A 22,871-nucleotide genomic window follows, 5' to 3' on the forward strand; every position below is an offset into this window, starting at 1 on the left:
AGTGCCTAGTACTGTAGTTGCACAGTGTACCCTCATGCAGTAGTTCATGCGGTTTGGTGTTTAGGGAATGTTAAAACGTCTAGAGGCTTAGAGTGTGTCGGACAGAAGTGCTCTATCTTGTCTATCTATCTAATGTTTAGTTAAACTTTAGTGAAAAGGGGAAATTATTTCAGGAGTGTGTCAATTTTGAAGAAATGTGTTTTGCTTATGTTTTTTTAATTAATTAATTTATTTATTTTTTCACCCATACCTCCTTTATTGATCCCTTTTAAAGAGACATGAGGGATTACCTCTCTGGATTTCAGGAGCAATGTGATGCTATATTAAATGATGTGAATACTGCTCTGCAACATTTGGAATCTCTTCAGAAGCAATACCTTTTTGTGTCTACGAAAACAGGGACGTTACACGAAGCCTGTGAACAGCTTCTAAAAGAACAGGTATATTTTATTGCTCTGTCTGTCCACCTTCACTGCAGTACAATGCGTTGTAGTAATTCTTATCACATCCAAAGAGTCCCATCTTGCACCCTATTTCTCTATTCTGTTGTTATTCAGAATGTTTATGTTTGAGTGTATCTTTAATATGTAGTTTGAAATTTGTGTGTGTGCCAACTATCTCTCATTACCATAGTCCCATATATTATTTATGGGGTGATATCAAATCTAAAGTTATTGAAGTAAGGAACAGATTTCAATAATCTGCATCATTTGCATTTCCTTCAATGTCTCTTAAAGTTAAACTTTTCTTACATTTTACATGTTAAAGGGATACTCCTAACAAGTACCCTATCACTTCTCTTAATGGGACACTATAGTCACCAGAACAACTACAGCTTAATGTCCCTGCAGGCCTTTTGATGTAAACACTGCCTTTTCAGAGAAATGTCTGTGTTTACATTGCTGCCTAGGAACATCTCTAGTGACAGTCTCTCAGACCGCCACTGGAGGTGCTTCCTGGGTCAGTTCTGCACACTGTGCAACACTGACGTTCAGTGTCTCCACGCTCTGCGTGGAAGCACTGAACGTTCCCCATAGAGATGCGTTGATTCAATGTATCTCTCTGAGGAGATGCTGATTGGTGCAGCGCAACAGACTTCCAATGTTCAAGAGGGTGGAGCCAGCTGCAAGGAGACCCATTCTGCGCTGGAAAAAGATGTGTAAATCACATTATTAACAGGGGACAAGGGTGGACCGGGGGCCTTTACAGCACTATTAGAACTATAGTGTCAGGAATGTGATTTTGTGTAATAGATTCTGCCCTATGGTCTTGCTGTCTGTTTCTAAGAAACTGCACGCTTTATGTTTTCCAGTTACCGTTCCTACTACTTGATGTCCTGTGTCAGCATGTAAAATGTACTAATGCCAGGTGCCTTGTGCATCCAATGCATATCATAGAGAAGCAATATATTCTGTGTTTCCCATAGAGAGACATTGTATTGGTTTATGTATTGCATTGTGTATTTTTGATGCTTCTCTAAGAAACATTTGATTGGCCAAAAGTAATCCGTCATGACTTGATGATTAGGCTGCACTGTGGATTATGTCCTGGTGCTGGTTAAAGGGACACTCCACTGCCCAAATAAAAACAAAGAATTTCTGTTTAGTAGATATACCCAAAAATACGTGTGCTTTTTATTATGCATTTTATATCTAAAATCCTCTTGCAAAACTGCATTTCTCTTGTTTGTAGCCTTTGCAAGCCCTCTCCTACTAACCCAGGCCAGATTTTCTGTGGCTGTCCAATCCACAGGCTTCCCAATGCATCTCAAAAAGAAGTCTTTGCAAGCCAGCTACTGTGGGTAATTGCTACATCTTAAGTTTAGCTCCACTGAGCTATCCAAACCAGGAAGTAACAGGACCTGTTTTCTGATTAAAAGCCAGTGGTGTGTAACCTATAATTTATATAGGTGCCATTTTCTATTGAAAACTGTACTTTTAGCAAAATGAAAAGAAAAGCGGAAACACTCTTCACATATAAAGCTTTTCAGCAAGCTAAAGTGAAGTGCTTTAGGGGTCTGGAGTGTCTCTTTTAGGTAAGTTAAACACCCCTTTTTTTACAGGGGGCTAGTAATCTAACAGAAAGAAATATGGGAAAAAATTAGTGTTCGATTGAGCCCAACGCTAATATTTTATGTCTTACACAAAGAAAAATCAAAATAATAGTTCAGCATTGGATTGAGAAAAATGGTTTGCATTGCTTCTGTTCATTTTGGATTAATCTATTTTTAATATATATATATATATATATATATATAATTATAATATAATATAATTTTTAAAAAAATTTTTTTAACATCTAATGGTAAACCTACAAATACTCCATCCCTGGGAAAACTCCCCTCCCCCAGTTTGGCCAGCATTTTACAAGTCACTACACCTCATTGCCCTATGAATGCATGCTTGTATGAATTCATTCATTATCTTGTCATTCTTGACGTTTTGGTATCAGGTTGCAAGGCGTACACTGTATAAAGAGCAGTCTCCTGCCTCCTTTTCTACCTCACTCACTTCTTTAAATTCATGTGCAGAGTTTTTATATTTGAAATCTGTTTGAGAAATACATAGCCATCTGTTGGTTTTGCACCTCATACATTTTCTTAGAATTTTTTTTTTGATGTGGATTGCTCACAGCAGCACGCAGCCTTTTATATTTGTTTTATTCTTTGTGTTTTGTAATTGCATTTTGTTTTTTCGTACAAAATGAATGTTGACTGAAATAAATATGCAGTGCCTTAGCTTACCTTCCTTATACTTGGATTCTACAGACAGGATCTCTACCATAGTAGAGCTAAAAAAAAAAAAGCTGTGATCTTGGGATGATGCATCCATAATTGGTCTAACAGAGCAAGAAATTATTTCATTGTAAATTAATAATGTGGATTAATAGAGTTTAACACCAATACTGTTCTTTAGATTGTATATCAAAGTTGGATGCATAGAAGGTGCTTAGTTTAATGTTTTGTTTTTTTTTATATTTTTATTCCCCCCCCCAAAAACTAAATTGTTCTTTCTTTCTTTTCCTCAGTCAGAGCTTGTGGATCTCGCTGAAAATATTCAACAGAAGCTTTCTTATTTTAATGAATTAGAAAATATAAACACTGTGAGTATGTTCAATGAATATCCTTACCACGCTTACAATCTTAAGATATGTCTTGATTGTGTATATATATATATATATATATATAATATATGTGTGTGCGTGTTTAATATTTATGCTTGAGATCAGAATTTGACAAATAATTTTACATACTCAAAATGTATGATGTGAAAATAGTATCTTCAGTAGAATTACTGTTTAGATGGTGAACCATTTATAGGCAGCAGTTACCTGGGGTTTGTCAATTGTTACTTTTAGGTGAAAGGAAATAGTATTTTTAAATATATTTGAATACATGTGCTACTTATACTTCAGTTCCTTAATGGAACACAGAAGTAGAACACATAAATGAAATGCAGATCTAATGTTTACAACAACAAAAGGGACACTGTATATAGTATTCATTGTCTGAGAGCTGTCAGCTGACACTCAACCAATGGATACTAAAACAACAATATAAGAGTAAAACTGTTCCATGCCAACCAGGGACTCTTGGCAGCATAAACACTACAATGCCCTATAGTGGGAACGATCACTCGAGTTCTTATTAATTAATTATTGAGTTTTTCTATTTGCTCTAGTGAACTAATGTTCATTCTCTTATTTAATCACTTAACGCATGCTTGAATTTAAATGGGAGAAGTTAAATTACAGAAATACAGAACTTTCTTATCTTGGAAATAGAAGGGCTGTTTTTACATTTTTTTTTCTATATTGATAAAGTGCACTGTAATTGTATAGTACTAAAAAAGTTAACACAAGTTCTGGTTGATTTTTAATTTTATTCAGTGGTGTACATTCCAGAGACGTGAAAGTTCCCCTTTAACATGCAGAATAATAAACATGTTTTTAGCTAGCAGAATATGCATATACATGGATTTACTTTATTTTGTTACCTGAACTCATTTCTTGATATTGTTTGTTAAATTGATTGAGCCCTGTTCTTTTTTTCCAGAAATTAAATTCTCCTACGTTATCTGTAAATAGCGAAGGTTTTATTCCTATGCTTGCAAAGTTGGATGACTGCATTTTTTATATTTCATCACACGTGAGTGGATTTTTCATCCTTATTTGTACTAATTTATTCTCTCTCTCTGTCAATATATAATATAACATTTTTATTCTATAATTATTGGTGGGGTTGGTAAAATATGTCATTGTCCAGTATTTATATTGGCTGGGTTACCTTCAGGCAAATACCATATTCAACTGATATGCATTTAGGAACATATATTTGAAGAATGAGTCTAGTACAAACAGTAATGCGCATTTAGGGCAATTAGAACATTTTGAGACATGATCATAAACTGAAAAGGAAAAAATTGCACTACAAAATTACTATTACTAATTTTTGTGTTTTACCTCTGTGGCAGTTGTAATCAGTCGTTTACAGGGTTATTCACTAGAGTGAGAATTGCTGGGAATTCAAAGTGAATTTCAAAATTTAGGGCAAAATTAAAAAAAAAAAAAATCTCAGGGTCTGTTCTACTTTAAATTTTTGCTATTGTGGCCATAAATTTTTTATTCACTTTGAATTCACTTAAAATTCCCCACAATTCTCAATTTAGTGAATAACCCTGATATTGTGATCATTGTGCAAGTATTTATATTTTTACATTTTTAAATTGCAGTTTAAACCTATTGATCTCATGTTAAAGCCAGGCCAGTGTTTTGAAGTGGTCATGGTGCTCGGAGTCTGCATGTGCAGCAGTTTTCTAAGAAACGCTGCACATTCTGAGATAAAATCCATTGCTGCTCCAGCGTCTTTAGGGTGTCAGTAGCAACCAAAAAACAAGAGTGCCAGGCTGGCTAATATCAATTCTGTGCATTCACAGTTCCATTCACAAACGCTCATTCATTGGCCGAACGTGCTCAGCTGACGCGGTGAGCCAATGAATGAGCAGCAGAATTGGCATTTGACTTCTGTAGCTCTGCAGAGATGCCACAAGACTTTGTGTGACCAAGGTAAGAGGCAAACAGTTTCCCCATTACTGAAGAATGCCATCAGGGTCCTCCTAACATCATAACCACTACAGCTGGCTACAAGGGTAATGATGCTTGGAGTGTCCATTTTTAATTATAGCAGAGTTACATACTATGTCATCATAGTATACAGTGATTAAAACGTTTTATTCTTTATTATTTTGTAATTGGAGCTGGTTAGTACTCTTTCCAATATTACTTGGCCATTAAGGAGAGAGCAGGTAACTTTTTTTTTTCTTTGGTTTTTACTACATGTATTGGAGCTGATGTGTACTGTGGTTGTTGCTGCCGCCCAGGAGTGATGGGAGTGAGCTCAGGACTTTTCTTTTTGTATTTGTATTACTTGGCCAGTACCTATTGGGCTCCGGCTGAATTTCTAACTTTGTCCACAATTCTGTGAATCCTTGACAATAACAGAAGCACATTTGTGTAATTTATGTAAATTTTGAGGCCATAATTATCCCTTTGCACATTATAAAGTTTAGTTTTTTTTTTTATTTTGTATAAATTTATATTGATTTATTAATGTTATTATGCTGAGAACAAAACAAGGAAAGTCTGCTTGTAGTAGTCAATTCATTCCCTAAACCAGAGCATATGTGAATATAAATGGTAGTCTTGTAAAAAACATTCCATTTTTGTAATTTCTTCAGCCTAGTTATAAAGATTATCCTGTGTACCTGGCAAAGTTCAAACAATGTCTTTCCAAAGCTATGCAACTTATGAAGACCTACACTGTGAACACTCTGCAGAATCTCACCAACCAGCTCATTAAAAGGGTGAGTTCCAGTCTCCCATGTCTGAATGCTGGAAATGTGTCTCGTGTTTTGGAAACCACTTTCTAGTGCAATCTGATATCCTAAACATTTTAACCAATGAAAGGTTTTGAGGGGAGAATGATATAAAGTAATGTGGCATGATGAGCTTGCATAGTTATTTTAAATGGTTATTTGGTCAGTTTGCTTAGTGAGCAGTATTTATATGATATGGGTAGGTCAGCATTACATTAAATAATTAATAAATAATAATAATTAATTTGGAGATAGGCAGGAGTCTAGTGCAGCATTGTCTATAGATCCATTTCAATTTTAAGTCTTTTATATAGCATACATAGCACAGATAAACCCACGGAGTGTTTTTGTATAGTAATAGAGTATGTTTAAAAGAAAAATCACATAAGCATCTTTTTAAAATGGTCAACGTTTCTGAATATCTTTGTGTGTGAACACAATATTACCGTCTTCTGCTGGCACCGACCTGCTCACAGCTCCTTTATATATTAGAGGGGTGGGAGTGAGATCTAGGCTACTATCTTTGGTGAGCTAATGGGACCGGTTATCCATTTCTCCAGAGACAGAACGGTCTTTCCTTCTTCCCTGCTCCCTCTTGTAAGTCAGACAGAGAATGCTATGTTACATTGTCATTTCACCATTTGTGTTTAGTATAGCCTGGTGGAGAGGGAGCATGATAGACATGTCAAAATTAGGCTACAGATTTCTAGATCACCTTACAAGATCAACAAATGAAGATGGGTTTTCACATCTTCAGGTCACAGCCTTCCTGCTAGTTGCATACATACACAAGAATAAAGCCTAAATTGCAAAATGTATCTAGAAAACAGGATTTCTGTAACTTCCATAGCTTTGCAGCTTATTGAGTGATTTAGACTCTTGCAGGCAGGCAAATGTTTCAGCTGTAATTACATTCTTTTTATTATTCTATCTATTTCAGCACGATTTACCAAATGCTCCCAATTCAGACAATGCCTTTACTTTGTTTTATGTTAAATTTCGAGCAGCGGCCCCAAAGGTCAGAGTAAGTATTGTCAAACTCTTTTTTTTAATTTATTTATTTACATAATCATTTCAGTAATGGGCATAGTCTGTTCAGTGTTGGGCAACGTATAATCACTCTGTGATAGGCGTCATATAATTATGCAGATTGTCACCTTTCTGGCCAGTCCAGTACATTGCAGGAGATCAGGGTTTCTCCAACTTTTTTATTTTTTGCTTAAGAGGCACACAATTGGCACACCATGGCAATCTGCTTTAGAGGCATACAATTTGCACTCCATGTCAATCAGCTTTAGAGGCATACAATTGGCACACCATGGCAATCAGCTTTAGAGGCATACAATTTGCACTCCATGGCAATCAGCTTTAGAGGCATACAATTGGCACACCATGGCAATCAGCTTTAGAGGCATACAATTGGCACACCATGGCAATCGGCTTTAGAGGCATACAATTGGCACACCATGGCAATCGGCTTTAGAGGCATACAATTGGCACACCATGGCAATCGGCTTTAGAGGCATACAATTTGCACTCCATGGCAATCGGCTTTAGAGGCATACAATTTGCACACCATGGCAATCAGCTTTAGAGGCATACAATTTGCACACCATGGCAATCAGCTTTAGAGGCATACAATTGGCACACCATGGCAATCAGATTTACTGGCAGACAATTGGAACATCATGGCAGCTTTAGATGTTGGCACATCATGGTAATCAGTTTTAGATGCATAAACGTGGCACACCTTGGCAATCAGTTTCAGGCATACAATTGGAACTGCATTGCAATCCGCTTTAGATGCATAAACGTGGCACATCATGGCAACTTTAAATGCACAAACTTGGCACACCATGGTAATCATCTTTAGATACATAAACTTGGCACATCATGGCAATCCGCTTCAGAAGCATACAATTGGCACACCACGACAAACCGTCCTAGATGCAGAATGTTGGCACATCATGGCAGCTTTAGATGCATACAATTGGCATAACATGGCAGTTTTAGAGGCAGAAACTTGGCATATCATGGCAATCTGTTTTAGAGGCATACAACTGCTTACTCACAGACTCGGTCAGAATTAGAAGTGCTGTGTCCCGCTCTTTCATCCAGGCACCTCACATTGATTATCCCAGTGGTGGAACTAATGTAGAGAGGGCCCTGGTGCAAGTATGTTTTCTAGGCCCCCCTCTAGTGCAAGTGTGGCCAAAAGGTAGATATGCCTATCTGTCAGAGAACTTTAACAATGCTATGCCAGGTGGAGATCTACCATTTTCCCATCGTTGCAGGGTTGGATTTTTGAGCAGTGGTTGAGCGTTTGAATGTAAGCATGTTTTTGTATTAAGTATATGTGTGCATGTATGGGTGTATTTGTATGTACCGTTGCCATTTGAATGTAGTGGTGTACTTGTTTGTAATGTTTGCATCTCAATGCAGGGGAGTTTGTATGTAGTGTTGGACTTTAAATACAGGTGTGCTTTTTGAGTGTAGTGTTGGTGTTTGAATGAAGGGGTGTTTGTATGTAACTTTAGTGTTTTAATACAGGGGTGTGTTTGTATGTAATATTTGCGTTTGATTGCAGTGTGTGTATATTGTGTATATAAAATACACTGCTCAAAAAAATAAAGGGAACACTTAAACTACACAATGTAACTCCAAGTCAATCACACTTCTGTGAAATCAAACTGTCCACTTAGGAAGCAACACTGAGTGACAATCAATTTCACATGCTGTTGTGCAAATGGGATAGACAACAGGTGGAAATTATAGGCAATTAGCAAGACACCCCCAATAAAGGAGTGGTTCTGCAGGTGGTGACCACAGACCACTTCTCAGTTCCTATGCTTCCTGGCTGATGTTTTGGTCACTTTTGAATGCTGGCGGTGCTTTCACTCTAGTGGTAGCATGAGACGGAGTCTACAACCCACACAAGTGGCTCAGGTAGTGCAGCTCATCCAGGATGGCACATCAATGCGAGCTGTGGCAAGAAGGTTTACTGTGTCTGTCAGCATAGTGCCAAGAGCATGGAGGCGCTACCAGGAGACAGGCCAGTACATCAGGAGACGTGGAGGAGGCCGTAGGAAGGCAACAACCCAGCAGCAGGACCGCTACCTCCACCTTTGTGCAAGGAGGAAAAGGAGGAGCACTGCCAGAGCCCTGCATAATGACCTCCAGCAGGCCACAAGTGTGCATGTGTCTGCTCAAACGGTCAGAAACAGACTGAGGGTGGTATGAGGGCCCGACGTCCACAGGTGGGGGTTGTGCTTACAGCCCAACACCGTGCAGGACGTTTGGCATTTGCCAGAGAACACAAAGATTGGCAAATTCGCCACTGGCGCCCTGTGTTCTTCACAGATGAAAGCAGGTTCACACTGAGCACATGTGACAGACGTGACAGAGTCTGGAGACGCCATGGAGAAAGTTATGCTGCCTGCAACATCCTCCAGCATGACCGGTTTGGCAGTGGGTCGGTAATGGTTTGGGGTGGCATTTCTTTGGGGGGCCGCACAGCCCTCCATGTGCTCGCCAGAGGTAGCCTGACTGCCATTAGGTACCGAGATGAGATCCTCGGACCTCTTGTGAGACCGTATGCTGGTGCGGTTGGCCCTGGGTTCCTCCTAATACAAGACCATACTAGACCTCATGTGGCTGGAGTGTGTCAGCAGTTCCTGCAAGACGAAGGCATTGATGCTATGGACTGGCCCACCCGTTCCCCAGACCTGAATCCAATTGAGCACATCTGGAACATCATGTCTCGCTCTATCCACCAACGTCACGTTGCACCACAGACTGTCCAGGAGTTGGCGGATGCTTTAATCCAGGTCTGGGAGGAGATCCCTCAGGAGACCATCCGCCACCTCATCAGGAGCATGCCCAGGCGTTGTAGGGAGGTCATCCAGGCATGTGGAGGCCACACGCACTACTGAGCCTCATTTTGACTTGTTTTAAGAACATTACATCAAAGTTGGATCAGCCTGTAGTGTGTTTTTCCACTTTGATTTTGAGTGTGACTCCAAATCCAGACCTCCATGGGTTGAAAAATTTGATTTCCATTTTTTTATTTGTTTGTGATTATGTTGTCAGCACATTCAACTATGTAAAGAACAAAGTATTTCAGAAGAATATTTAATTCATTCAGATCTAGGATGTTATTTTTGTGTTCCCTTTATTTTTTTGAGCAGTGTATATACACAATGTGTGTTTGAATATAAACCTGTTTTTGTATGGAGTATGTGTGTGAATGTTGGTGTTTTAATGCAGATGTGCATTTGTGTGCAGTGTTTACAATTCCACACATGAGACATAGACACACAAATACACACACTGACACAACAATACACACAGACTGTGTCCTACCTTTATTTTTAATATAATACATTCCCTTGTGGTCCAGTGTCTCCCTGGTGGTCCGTTGGGCTACGCTTTGGGAGCTCGCCAGACATCTATCACACAGAGCGCAGGTCGTGGTCTCTCTCTCGGGCAGAATGATGGAGGGACCCGGCGGCATAGAGGGCAAGCCGCCAGGTCCCCTGCTAGTTTCGGGCCCGCAGTCACGGGCCAAGATCCTGACTAATCAGTCTGCCTGACAGTCACATAGCCAGTGGCCCTGACGGCGCGACCCACTGGGAATCAGCAGACGACCCGCACTTTGAGAAACTCTGCAGTAGATTATTCACTGTCTCCGCTCCCTGCCTCCAGCTGACCTCACCTTGGGTGGAAGCACAGGGAGGGGTGATGTGAGGTTGCAATATCGAAATGGGTAGTATGGAATTTTGTCAGAAGTGTTTCCACTTGCTTTAGTACTCAAGGGGAACATATTGGCAAAATATCTATCATTAATTGTATCTATTGCTCTTCAGTTACTACATATTCGTTTTATACCGTATTGAGGAAATATTTTTCTCCTTGTTTAGACACTGATAGAGCAAATGGAACAACGAGCTGAGAAGATACCAGAGTGAGTATTGGTGTCAATATTTTTATGTGGAGAGAAATATTATCCATTTGCTGCTGTCGTGCATGCTTCTTAGGTTTGCCATAACTTCAATGGTATTCACATTTGTATTTTTATTTATTCACTTTTATGTAATTAGAGATTGTTGTTTGTTTCTCCTTTTCTGTTGTATTATTTTGAGTCTGTAAGAAGCTGGCCTTAAGCAAGGTGCATTTCATAGCCAGATACAGAGACTTTATTTCTTCATATTGAGTGATGTGGTCTGCTGCATGCCGATTCCCTGTCCACTCGATCTGTTTGTTGTGTTTGTCCATGGCTACAGATAGAAGTTGCAGCCTGAAACATGATGGATCTCCTTTCTAGTTTGTCCTCTTCCTTTTCTCATCCCTTAACATAAGTAGGAATAGTGGTACAGATAGGAGCTGCATGCTGCAACATGATGTCTGCTGTCCGCTTGCATCTTTTGTCTTTCTACAACATGACAAAACGCCACCTCATTGTTTCCACGTTCTGCATTTGTCAGTTGGCAACTAAAATCACCTTTAGACCATTTGGGAGAGACCATTTTTATCACCTGACATCAGCTGATTATTTATCATAAGGATAAATTAATTAGTGTTTTTAACGGATTTTTTTTTTTAACAAACATCACCGTTGTAGTAGGCTCACATATTATACATCTCATATTATGTGATTGTTAGTGTTGTTTAAAGAGCAGGTAATTACATTTTATTTTACCTTTTCAGCTACCAGCAGCTACTAGATGAAATCCATCAGTGCTACCTGGATCAGCGAGAGAATTTGTTGAGTCCGAGTATCACTACTACCATAACGGAGCTGACCAGCCAGAACAACCGGGATCATTGTGCTTTGGTAATACTCTGTACATCTGTTATGTTCAATGCTCTTCATTACAAACAGTCAAACAGTGTAGCATAAAAAGACCAAAACTGCTTCATTGACTTGCTTATGTGAAGCTCTGGGGTTCCAAGCTGCATATTTGGTTTGATTTAACAGCATTTGTTTTGGATAACGAAGCCCCTTTTGTGCCAAGCCATTTCTAATATATATATATATATATATATATATATATATATTTTCTTTTTTATTCTTCTGGAGTATTTTTTAGATTACGAAAAGATATACGGTATCCTTTAAAAGTTTACAGAAAGTCAAAAACAAAACCCAACATTGCAATAATTACAGCAGATGCAGTTTTGTTGAATCATATTTAAAAAATCCCTCCATATCATTCTAACATTCAGCCACGTTGTTGTCGCTGCATTGCCTTCATTTGGAGTTCTGCACAACAAGTGCTTATGGGATCAATACAGATACAACGACACTCCCTTAGGAAAACACACATTTTAATAATGGTTTCCCCACCCAGGTACTCCAGACATAGAAATATACAATCTTAAACAATCTGAGGGCACTCGCATGCTTAGTCCATCAATATGGTAGCAGCAGCATTGTTTTAGACCTGACTGGATCCTTTCTCTAAACCAACTATTTGTATTTTTTTAGTTTTAAAATGTTGAGTCATGTCCAAAACCTGTCCCCCTCCCCCTCCTCTTTGGACTGGCGGGAGTCATCCCGATCCCCACTGTGCGGACCTACAACTCCTGCAGCGACCTTCCGCTCTACCCTACAAGGAAAGGACTTGCAATACTCAAGCTTCCAAGTCAATGGCTCCGTGGTGCTGGCTTTCCTTCCGGCATGGGGTATCGGAGTTGTCCTGCTTCAATACTGCACGGAAGCTACCACCAGCGACCCCTTGGTTCCTTACACTTACCCTCCAAGCGAGAAAAACGACTGAACCTGGACTCTCCCTTGTGTCAAGCGCCTACTGCCCACATGAACCAACTGGCTCTCTTAGGTGGCAGCCCTCAACTCCCATTCTAAGGCCAGATGCACAATCCAGATATGCTATATCTTGTTATTTTATTTTTAAAATCAATTTTAATCCTCCCCTCCAGTTCATTTTGTGCTATGAGTGATGGGGTGTTGGGATAGCCACAGTGGATCCATCTCACGCATTTCTATCGCCTGTTTTACTATAGTTGATTCCTGTTACACGTACACCTAGTTTATCTCTCTTGTTTAGCGAAAGCTATGCACATCATAGTTAAGTCCTGCATTAATAGTTTGTCATGCAAGCATAGCACACGTGTGTGTTTTTGCAAAACTCTTTTTTTTGTTTGTTTTTTTGTTTTTAACTTTAAAAAAAAAAAAAAAAAAAGACTCTACTACTGACTTAGCAGTCAGCCTGTATAGTGTGGTTTTGTACTATTCAGTATTCCTATTTACTGACAACTTCAGTAGAAGCATGTCTCATACACTTAACAATGTGCAACATTCCAATATTCTAAAGGGCTATGTGTAGCAACGTTCAAATTAATCCTAACTAGGTTTGCATAACCCACCATAGCCTCTTTAGACTTAGCTTGTTCCTATATTCCTGTATTAACTTATAAAATGTGCAATGTTACTATGCCATTCAAATATTTCTCTATGTCTATGGAAAAGACTGCACCTGTTGTTGTGGCACTGCAAGCATACATGTACAATCAATGCACAGCCAAAATATATATATATTTTTTTAAATAAAATAAAAATAAGTTATTGAAATGTGAAGTACCTTCTACAATTCAAACTGAAATAAGCATGTTTAATGTGATAAAACTAATACGCAACTCACACCGACACAATTTCTTTAAAATCCCTAATTCTGTTCTTTCACCCAGGTGCGGAGCGGCTGTGCTTTCATGGTCCATGTATGTCAAGATGAGCACCAGCTTTATAATGAGTTTTTCACTAAACCAACACCAAAATTGGAGTATGTGGTAAATTTTGTATATATGCAAATCTCTTAAAAAAAAAAAAAAAAAAAAAAAAAAAAATCTAAATCTATTTTACGACTAAATGAGTCAGGAAGTCAATGTAATGAAAGTTAAGCTTTTCCAAAAAACAACTTTTGAGCCTTATATTAGGGATCGATCGATATTGATTTTTTTAAGAGCCGATACCGATAATCTGTGAATTTTCAGGCCGATAGCCGATAACTTGCTGATATTCTGTACATTTACCATTTTGAAAATATAAACTAATTATAAATGTAAATGCACAAAATATACATGCCACGTGTAGTGGATGAAGTGTTGGGGTAGCTGTGTGTGTGTGTGTGTGTGTGTAGTGGATGCAGTGTGTATTTGTGTAGTGTGTGTATATAATGAATGCAGAGTGTATTTGTGTAGTGTGTATAGTGAATGCAGTGAGTGTTTGTGTAGTGTGTATATATATATATATATATATATATATAGTGAATGCAGTGAGTGTTTGTGTAGTGTGTGTGTGTGTATGTATATATATATGTGTGTGTGTGTGTGTATATATATATATATATATATATATATATATATATATGTGTATATATATATATATATATAAGCTTGTCATCCTTGCACACAGGCTAAAGAAATATATAATATCCGGGTGCTTGTAATCCAGGGTGATTGCAGATATCCAAATATAAAGTATGACCAGCACTCACGGTTTAGTAGAAAGTTAAAATCTGTAGATTTATTTAAACATGATTAAAAAATAGCAGCTCGACGTTTCAGTCCTCTTCTATTCCTGATGAAAGTCCCAGAAGAGGACTGAAACGTCGAGCTGCTATTTTTAATCATGTTTAAATAAATCTACAGATTTTAACTTTCTACTAAACCGTGAGTGCTGGTCATACTTTATATTTGGATATATATATATATATATATATATATATATATATATATATATATATATATATATATATATATATATATATATATATATATATATATATATATATATATATATATATATATATATATATATATATATTGTGTGTGTATATATATATATATAGTGAATGCAGAGTGTGTGTATGTGTGTATTATAGTGAGTGTGTAGTGTGTATATATATATATATAGTGAATGCAGAGTGTGTGTGTATGTGTAGTGTGTATAGAGAATGCATAGGGTTAATGATAGAACCCTTTCTGAAGGATGAGTGTCTAAGGAGCTCAGATGCTGGAAGAACTATGGTCGGTGGCACAAAAAGGCAATGTTAATAATTATAATGATTGTCAGGGTCCTGAGGTGGAGGAGCCCATTTCCTTTGTTAGTGTGGTTCCTACATTTAATTTTATTCTGAGCTCATAACAAATATTTGCTAAACATAGGGAATAGGTAAACATAATATTAAACATCTTAACATGTTACAGTTGCCCTTTAATGACACGACCCAAGAAGTAAGACGAGAGATGTATGTGTTAATTTCATGCACAATCCACATACAAGTAGTTATGGATATCTTTCCAGATTTTAAATGTTTCATAATCTTAACATGAGCCATTTTGTCCCTGCAGCTTCTGGCATCTTTGCTTGATGTTCTCACATTTACACGGGAATACATATTAAAGGGTTTCACTCACGTCCCCTGTTTTGCATGGAAGTGACATTGAAGATAGATTATTGTGGTCATCATGCATTACTATGTTGGTGAAATGATATATGAAAAAAGATCTTCAGGGTATTTTCAAGATATGTTTTTATGTCTACTATGACTTAATTTTTTTAAATTTTATTTTAAAGATAAAGTACTTGAGGAAATAATCTAGAAATTATAACAATGTCTATTTTTTTTTCTCTGCTTTATGTCCAATGTCCTCAATTTCCTATTGTCATTGTGATAACTTCACATTATGGTGTTACTACATATATAACATGAACGTAGATGGACATAAGGTACAGCCAGAGATTTATGTATTACATCAGGAGCTCATTGTGTCGTCTATCCATGTAAAAGGGGGGTACAGATAGAATAAATCCCATCTATCTTTTATGGTTTTGTGATGATTGATTACATAGTACTACATTTATTTCTACATTTTCAAGCTATTCTTATTTTTTACAGTGACCTTCTTGGGAAGCTATGCCTTTCTTTGTATGATGTTCTCAGGCCGCTGATTATACACGTTGTCCATTTAGAAACCTTGTCAGAACTTTGTGGCATCCTTAAAATTGAGATGTTAGAAGACCACGTACAGAACAATGGTAATATATTTCACTTTCTTGTATGTTGGCAGCTCTTCTCAAATACTACAGAGCATTTAGACCAGGGTGGCTACACCATTGGTTGGTGACCATTAAACTTCGCAGCACAGATGTTTGTCATCTAGGTTTCCTGAATCTTAACTTAACATTTTTGGAATTATAGTGCACAAACACCTATGGTGCCCACGGTAGTCATCACGTTGCTAGACTAACTAAGATCCTTTAGAGCTGTGATTAAAAACACACATCAGTTCCTATATTGTAGGAATGCATCTGAAGGAGTATCGTGTGTAAAATAATCCTGCTACATGGATTTTCCAGGTGTGGAAAAAAAACACATTCACCAACTCTTGTCTACCTTTTTATTTAGGGAGAAGGGCTGGAACTTACAGCTACTTTTGTTTTCTTGGCATTGACTAACTCATCTGAGCTAATGCAGAAATATGATATTCTGATTTATTGGTGGGTCATGGGGAAATATGCTAACTCACATCTGTGAGTGTGATGATAGCAGTTATATCTGGATGGAAATGTAAAAGTGCTACTAAGGTTAGCCAAGTCGCTAAGTGTTTAATTTGACCAAGATTAACCAGATGAATGATATGCATATCTCTACGGACCCAGTTTTCTGTCTTTTAAAAAAAAAAAAAAAATATATATATATATTTTAAAGAAAATGAATCATTCTACAGTCACAGTGGTCGCCAAATTAATCTGGTTTGCATTAAGGCACAGCTTGTCAGTGATTCCAGTAAAACACTGCATTTAAATAGATACTTTAAGCACCAAAGCAACTTTAGTTTTGGTGTATAGGCCATGTCCCTGCACTCTCACTGCTTAATTATTTGACATTTCGGAATTAAATCACTTTTTTTATTTTTATTTTTTTATTTTTTAAATTCTTTATTTTTGAAGTGCAGATAATTACATACAACTTGTCACGCCCCAACAGCTTGTGACAGGAGACAAAATACACAGCTTGTAGGCAGTAAGGCAGTGAGAAAACATGCACAATTTTTAAAGTTACAAAGACAAGAGTAGGTACATGCTTGGTATCACTATTATAGAGTGAGATCATAACGTAGGTTCTTAGGGTATTCAAATCTATCTAGACTCAATAGCAATTGTAAATGATTATTTATAGCTTTCTTCAACACTTTATACACATTATAAGACCACTGGGGGGGACGCTCGTTCAGGCTATCCTTGGAGAAGGTGGCATTGCATCGCTAGAAGCTGGATGCTAAATTAGGGTGTGAACTAAGTAAAATTTCCACTCGTGTCCTCCATCCCATGCCGCCGGTGGCCATGCCAGGAGTGGTAGGTATGCGTCAGGCAGTGTTGCCTTAGAGGGCAATGGGAGACAAGATGAGCTCTACGCTTGGGGACGCTGACCCAGTGACATGCCCTGAGGCTATTTCTCCCTTAGAATAAGCTACTCGAATGAGCACAACACTGAGAGACCTATAGGGGTACATTGAGCCAGGGTTATCATTAACAATGCTGGTTGCACCTGATATGGTAAAACAAGTCACTGCATTATTGACCTCTCCTGAACTAGCATGAACATTTGAAGTGCAATAAAATAATATAGCTTAAGGCAACAGGCCAAAATCAAAATAAAACTATCAGAGCACAATTGCGTCCAGTGGGTGTAGTAGGTTGCCAGGGCATGCTGTCTGGTCATCGCCTGTGGTCTCCAGGGGTATGTTTACAGACTGATCTGCCGTGTCTTCTGATTGTGGTCGGCTCCTGTTGCCCTCCAACTGTATAGAGCATCATGGTGTGTGGTCTTGATATTACCTCCTGCACTTTATGGGCCCAGTACTTGCGCCCTCGGTGGTGATTTATGGCAAACAGTGGGAGTCCTGGGGAGGTGAAATGTCCAGGTGTATGGCTGTGGAGTGAGGGTTTACCTCTGAGGGCTCTGTGCCCAGGAAGGCAGCCGTGGGTGCCAGATGTAATCAGTGGGTTTGTGGTTACTAGCTTCTGCAGGGATCCGTTGTGTGTGACTCAGGTACCGTAGATTGATTCAGGGCACGGGCGGAGGTGTCTGCAGGCAGGCGAAATTGTCAGCGTGGTCAGCGTTGGTCACATTGCCGCCATTTTGGTGCTCAGGCACACAGTGCACCACGCAGCGTAGGCCTGGTGAGAGGCCGATAGTAGGCTATGATTCTCCCCAGTGGGGACCGGGATAACCCCCCCGGTCCAAGGGGGGGGGAAGCGGGACCTGCGAGGCACGTCTCAAGGTCGCCACACGGCAGCCGGGCTCACCAACAGGACGGCGGCCGTCCGCCCCGCTCTTCACCCACACAGGCCCCAAAGCCCCGTATTGCCCACATAGGCTCCGAAACTTCCGATCTTGGGGACCGCAGTGCCGCCGGCAGCTACCCGGACACATGGGATATCTCCTGGGCTTCGATGCTGGTGGTAAACTTCCATATTTTTCCCTAGGGGAATAAGTTTTGCAGGAGCCCCTCTAGCCTGCGACCGGACAGCATGGCGGTCAGGCCCCGCCCCCTTAAATCACTTTTTTAAAGCCTGTATGTGACTTGCAAATCATTCCTAAACATTATTGCACAGTCTGTTTAATCTAAAATGTATTATCTCTTGCTCTGTTATAATAAACTTATAGAGTCTGCAGGAAAATCCTATGTGTGATTGAAGTTAAATTTACAGAGCAGGAGATAAAGTCTAATACAAGTTAACATCTGATTGAAAACTAAACCATTTTTGTCATGCAGGCCGTGTCCGTCACAGCCAGGGGAGGTGTGGCTGGGGCGCATGGACAGAAACCAAAGTGATTAATTTCCTAAATGGCAGAGATTTGAGCATTGAGGCTGCAGGGGCATGATCTATACACCACAACTGCTTCATTAAGCTAAAGCTGTATTGATGCTTAAAGTATCCCTATAATATTTTCTTTACGGCATTTCTTGGACTATGGCCTTTAACATTTCTCTCCCGCTCAATCTAATATGTGTTTTCCTTTTCTGTTTTAGAGAAGGGTTGTTCATCAGGTGACAGCCAAGTACTTATTGTGGCACATGACCGTATTTAAAATGTATTATATTCTCTTGCTGACACCAGTGGTAGTTGCTGAGTGTCCTGAAGCATCTCAAGTAATGTAGTTTCCTCATTGATTTATGGTAATTTTCTTGGTGACCCTCCTGGTAGCTCTGGAGAGGCCAGGAATGACCGCTATGGAAAGGGCAGGAATAAAGTTAGGAATAGAGATGGAGTGAGTGTAGTCCTGTCATGAAAGGAATAAAGATGAAATTTTGTTGTGATGAATCATGACTGACCTTCACACGATTTTCTCCCAGTTTATATTTGATACCCCTTTCCATGCAATTCTTGATATAGAGTTGCAAAACAAACCTTTTGCTTGCATCTAATTTGTGTAGGTGATATTTCTGCTAATACTGCTGTAGATGGTAACGTACTAGTGCTATGTCTCCCCTGTTTAAGGTATATGCTCATCTTAGAGATTTGTTAGGCAACAGAATTTTGGTAGCATTTCCAATTGTCAGAAGTCAAGAACACTGACTTTTTTTTAAAATGAATATTTAACATTGTTTTCTCTTTCTCATCCGCATCAGTGGAACATCTCGGTGCCTTAGCTGCTGTGGTGAAGCAGATGTTGGAAGATGTTCAAGAGAGACTTGTGTACCGGACGCACATATATATACAGACGGACATATTGGGCTATAAACCAGCTCCAGGAGATCTTGCATATCCTGAGAAGCTAGAAATGATGGAGGTATGGTTCTTTTATTCTCTTGTGCTCTCCTTTATCCTGCTTATCTTTGCAAAACTTCTTAAACATGATCGACAATAATATTCCCACTAAACTGTGTGTGCATTACTCTCTTCATATAAAATCTGTTGTCATGGACTGCAGTCTCCAGGCTTCACTGTACTCTTGTGGCTCATACTTTGTATGCTATGATCCCTGGAGGGGATCCTATGGTAACAATCATGGGAAACATTGCTTTTGGAAATCAATATTATTTAAGAGTCTAGGTTTTGTATTTTTTACTTAATTTGTTAGCTGTATTGTGAGGTTTAACAGGTAGTGTAGACTGGCAAAACATCTTCAATGTACACCTCTTTATCCAGCATTTGGGCTCCTGTCAGGCATTGTTATTATTCAGAGGGGAATTCCAGAGAAGTGACACTTTTCTATTAAAGGGTCTCTCTTAGTACCAAAACCACTTCAGCTTGCTGACATAGTTATGGTGTAAAGGTCATGTCTCTGCAGCTTTTAATTTTATTAATGCATTTTTGAGAGAAGTTTTTAGATCTTTATGTTTAGAGCTGTAAAACAGTAGTTTATTTTTATTTATTTTTTTAAACAATTTGTTTCTCTTCAAAAAATATGGTTTTGTACCATTTGTTGCATAATTGTTCAGACACCTGTCCTGAGCTGACCCCCAGTCTAATTGTTCTGTCTGAAGCTGCAAGGACATAACTGCAACCTTGAATGATAAAGCGTTATGCTACCTGTTATCTGTTTTTTCAACAGAGAATTGAGCAGTGAGACCGCAGAACATAATCTATACATATCTGCCATTGTTTGTAGCATTTTGTGCTAATCATATCCTGCTCTCTTCACTGTTGCACAGCAAATTGCACAGAGTCTGAAAGAGGAACAAAAGAAATTACAGACTGCAGAAACTTCATTTTCTGAGGTCCCCATTGAGGATCCAGACTCCAGAAACCTCATAAAAAGTGGTACGTTATATGTTTCTAATAGTATTAATGTTGTCTTCAATAGATATTGCCACAACGTTATTAAAGAAACATGCTACAATCTGCCCAATATTCTGAGCTGTGACCTTGGTAATTGGTGAGCAGCAGCCTGCGGTGGCATATGAACTGTGGCTAACTAATTACTTAAGTTGCCTTTAGATCTTACCAGATGCCTGAGCTGTTCCTTGTATATTGTGTTTGCTTGGCATGGTATAGTAGCGTGCATGAATCGTACAGAAACTCTTTCAAACACTACAGTCTGCACGACTGTGCCATAAAGCCTGCACAGAGCTGTATTTACTTCCTCACCTGGGTTCTGTGCTAGCAGAGTCTGTTGTGTTGGTGAGTTGCCAGATGGCTATGTTTTTACAGTAATTATAGAAATACTTCCTGGTTCTGTGTGAAAATCACTCCAATTGTAGGTTGGTTTAAATCTTGTCTTGATGGCTGACATATCTGATCGAAGAGTCTAATTGATTATAACTTTAATCTGGGTGCACATGAAATCTAATTTCGAGTGGGGGAATGTTTTAATACATGTGTGACGCATTAAAACTGGACATCATAAGCTTGGCTGTTTGGCAGCAATATGTGATTGTGTATGTTCATTTCTATTTTCATGCTTATTTCATTGTGTAGTGTTTTTGTTTTGGGGTATTATGTGGGTTACATAGCTGCTGTAACTGATTAAATATTTTTATCTAACCAAATGTACCACTCACTCCTCAGTTAAATAGTCCCTTGACTCATAATTGTTAATTCCCTGGTATGAATGGGTTAAATGCAACAGGAGAGGATTACCCTTGTTTGTTTTCCATTTCTTTTAACATGATTCCCATCTTACTGTCCTCTTAAAAATTAAAGATGGCTTAACAAGCAGGTGCATCAATATCTCTTAAAAATGTCTCTTTAGAGGGACACTATAGTCACCTGAACAACTTTAGCTTAATGAAGCAGTTTTGGTGTATAGAACATGCCCCTGCAGCCTCACTGCTCAATCCTCTGCCATTTAGGAGTTAAATCCCTTTGTTTATGAACCCTAGTCACACCTCCTGCATGTGACTTGCACAGCCTTCCATAAACACTTCCTGTAAAGAGAGCCCTATTTAGGCTTTCTTTATTGCAGGTTCTGTTTAATTACGGATTTCTTATCCCCTGCTATGTTAATAGCTTGCTAGACCCTGCAAGAGCCTCCTGTATATGATTAAAGTTCAATTTAGAGATTGAGATACAATTATTTAAGGTAAATTACATCTGTTTGAAAGTGAAACCAGTTTTTTTTTTTCTTTTTCATGCAGGCTCTGTCAATCATAGCCAGGGGAGGTGTGGCTAGGGCTGCATAAACAGTGATTTAACTCCTAAATGACAGTGAATTAAGCAGTGAAATTGCAGGGGAATGATCTATACACTAAAACTGCTTTATTTAGCTGAAGTAATTTAGGTGACTATAGTGTTCCTTTAAAAGTCATATTTGAGGTGGTGTTTCCATAGTAATGGCATTTAAGCCTTTTTCACTTGAATACCACATGGCTGTAGATGCTGTTTGATGTTCTCTAGTGTTAGTTTAACATTCTACTAAATGCTCCCTATAGCTTTTACCTGTACACAATGATGTTGTTCAGATGGGTACTTTAGCTTGCTCAAAATATCAGATTTCCGTGTTATTGTGTTAGTAATGGTGGCTGTTTTATAGTAAATTCGTGAAATAGTGGGATGTAAACTTTAAAAGCCCTTAAACAGAAAATATTTAATAATTAAAAATATAAAAATTTGGCCCCACTTCCCAAAAAGAGCCATGCTAATTAGAACCACTCACTACGTAGCCATTGATTGCCTTGTTTATAGTTGAAAACTGCCATTCAGTTGTACTAAAAAAAAACAAAAAAAAACAGAAGAAACAAAATCTTACATTTTTTTTTATCAAGACGGTGCTAAAAACAGTCAAATATAGTTTTGAGAAAGCATGTATTTTTGTGTGGAAAGATAAAACTGAATGAAAGTTTTCAGGTTTTTTATATATTTATATATATATATATATATATATATATATATATTTATATATTTATATATATATTTATATATTTATATATATATTTATATATAAGGCCTTGGCCTGTAGTTGTGGGAAGGGCTTGTATTCCCTTAAAGGGGCTGTCAACCCTCTCCAACCTTACCGTGGATAGTCT

At 38.4% G+C, this 22,871-nt stretch overlaps 1 protein-coding gene across 1 annotated transcript in view; it reads left to right on the forward strand.

The window, feature by feature from the left end:
* COG3 (component of oligomeric golgi complex 3) overlaps positions 1–22,871 on the forward strand; it is an 82,190-nt gene that overhangs the window by 2,021 nt on the left and 57,298 nt on the right. The window contains exons 4-14 of the mRNA XM_063444713.1: positions 275–440; positions 3,028–3,102; positions 4,055–4,147; positions 5,736–5,861; positions 6,814–6,897; positions 10,793–10,836; positions 11,580–11,706; positions 13,581–13,672; positions 15,791–15,930; positions 19,533–19,693; positions 20,559–20,667. Of these exons, the coding sequence (XP_063300783.1) occupies positions 275–440; positions 3,028–3,102; positions 4,055–4,147; positions 5,736–5,861; positions 6,814–6,897; positions 10,793–10,836; positions 11,580–11,706; positions 13,581–13,672; positions 15,791–15,930; positions 19,533–19,693; positions 20,559–20,667 (1,217 nt within the window). The remainder of the gene's footprint in view (positions 1–274; positions 441–3,027; positions 3,103–4,054; positions 4,148–5,735; positions 5,862–6,813; positions 6,898–10,792; positions 10,837–11,579; positions 11,707–13,580; positions 13,673–15,790; positions 15,931–19,532; positions 19,694–20,558; positions 20,668–22,871) is intronic.

The sequence above is a fragment of the Pelobates fuscus genome, chromosome 1 (assembly GCF_036172605.1).
Source record: "Pelobates fuscus isolate aPelFus1 chromosome 1, aPelFus1.pri, whole genome shotgun sequence".
Taxonomy (NCBI): domain Eukaryota; kingdom Metazoa; phylum Chordata; class Amphibia; order Anura; family Pelobatidae; genus Pelobates; species Pelobates fuscus.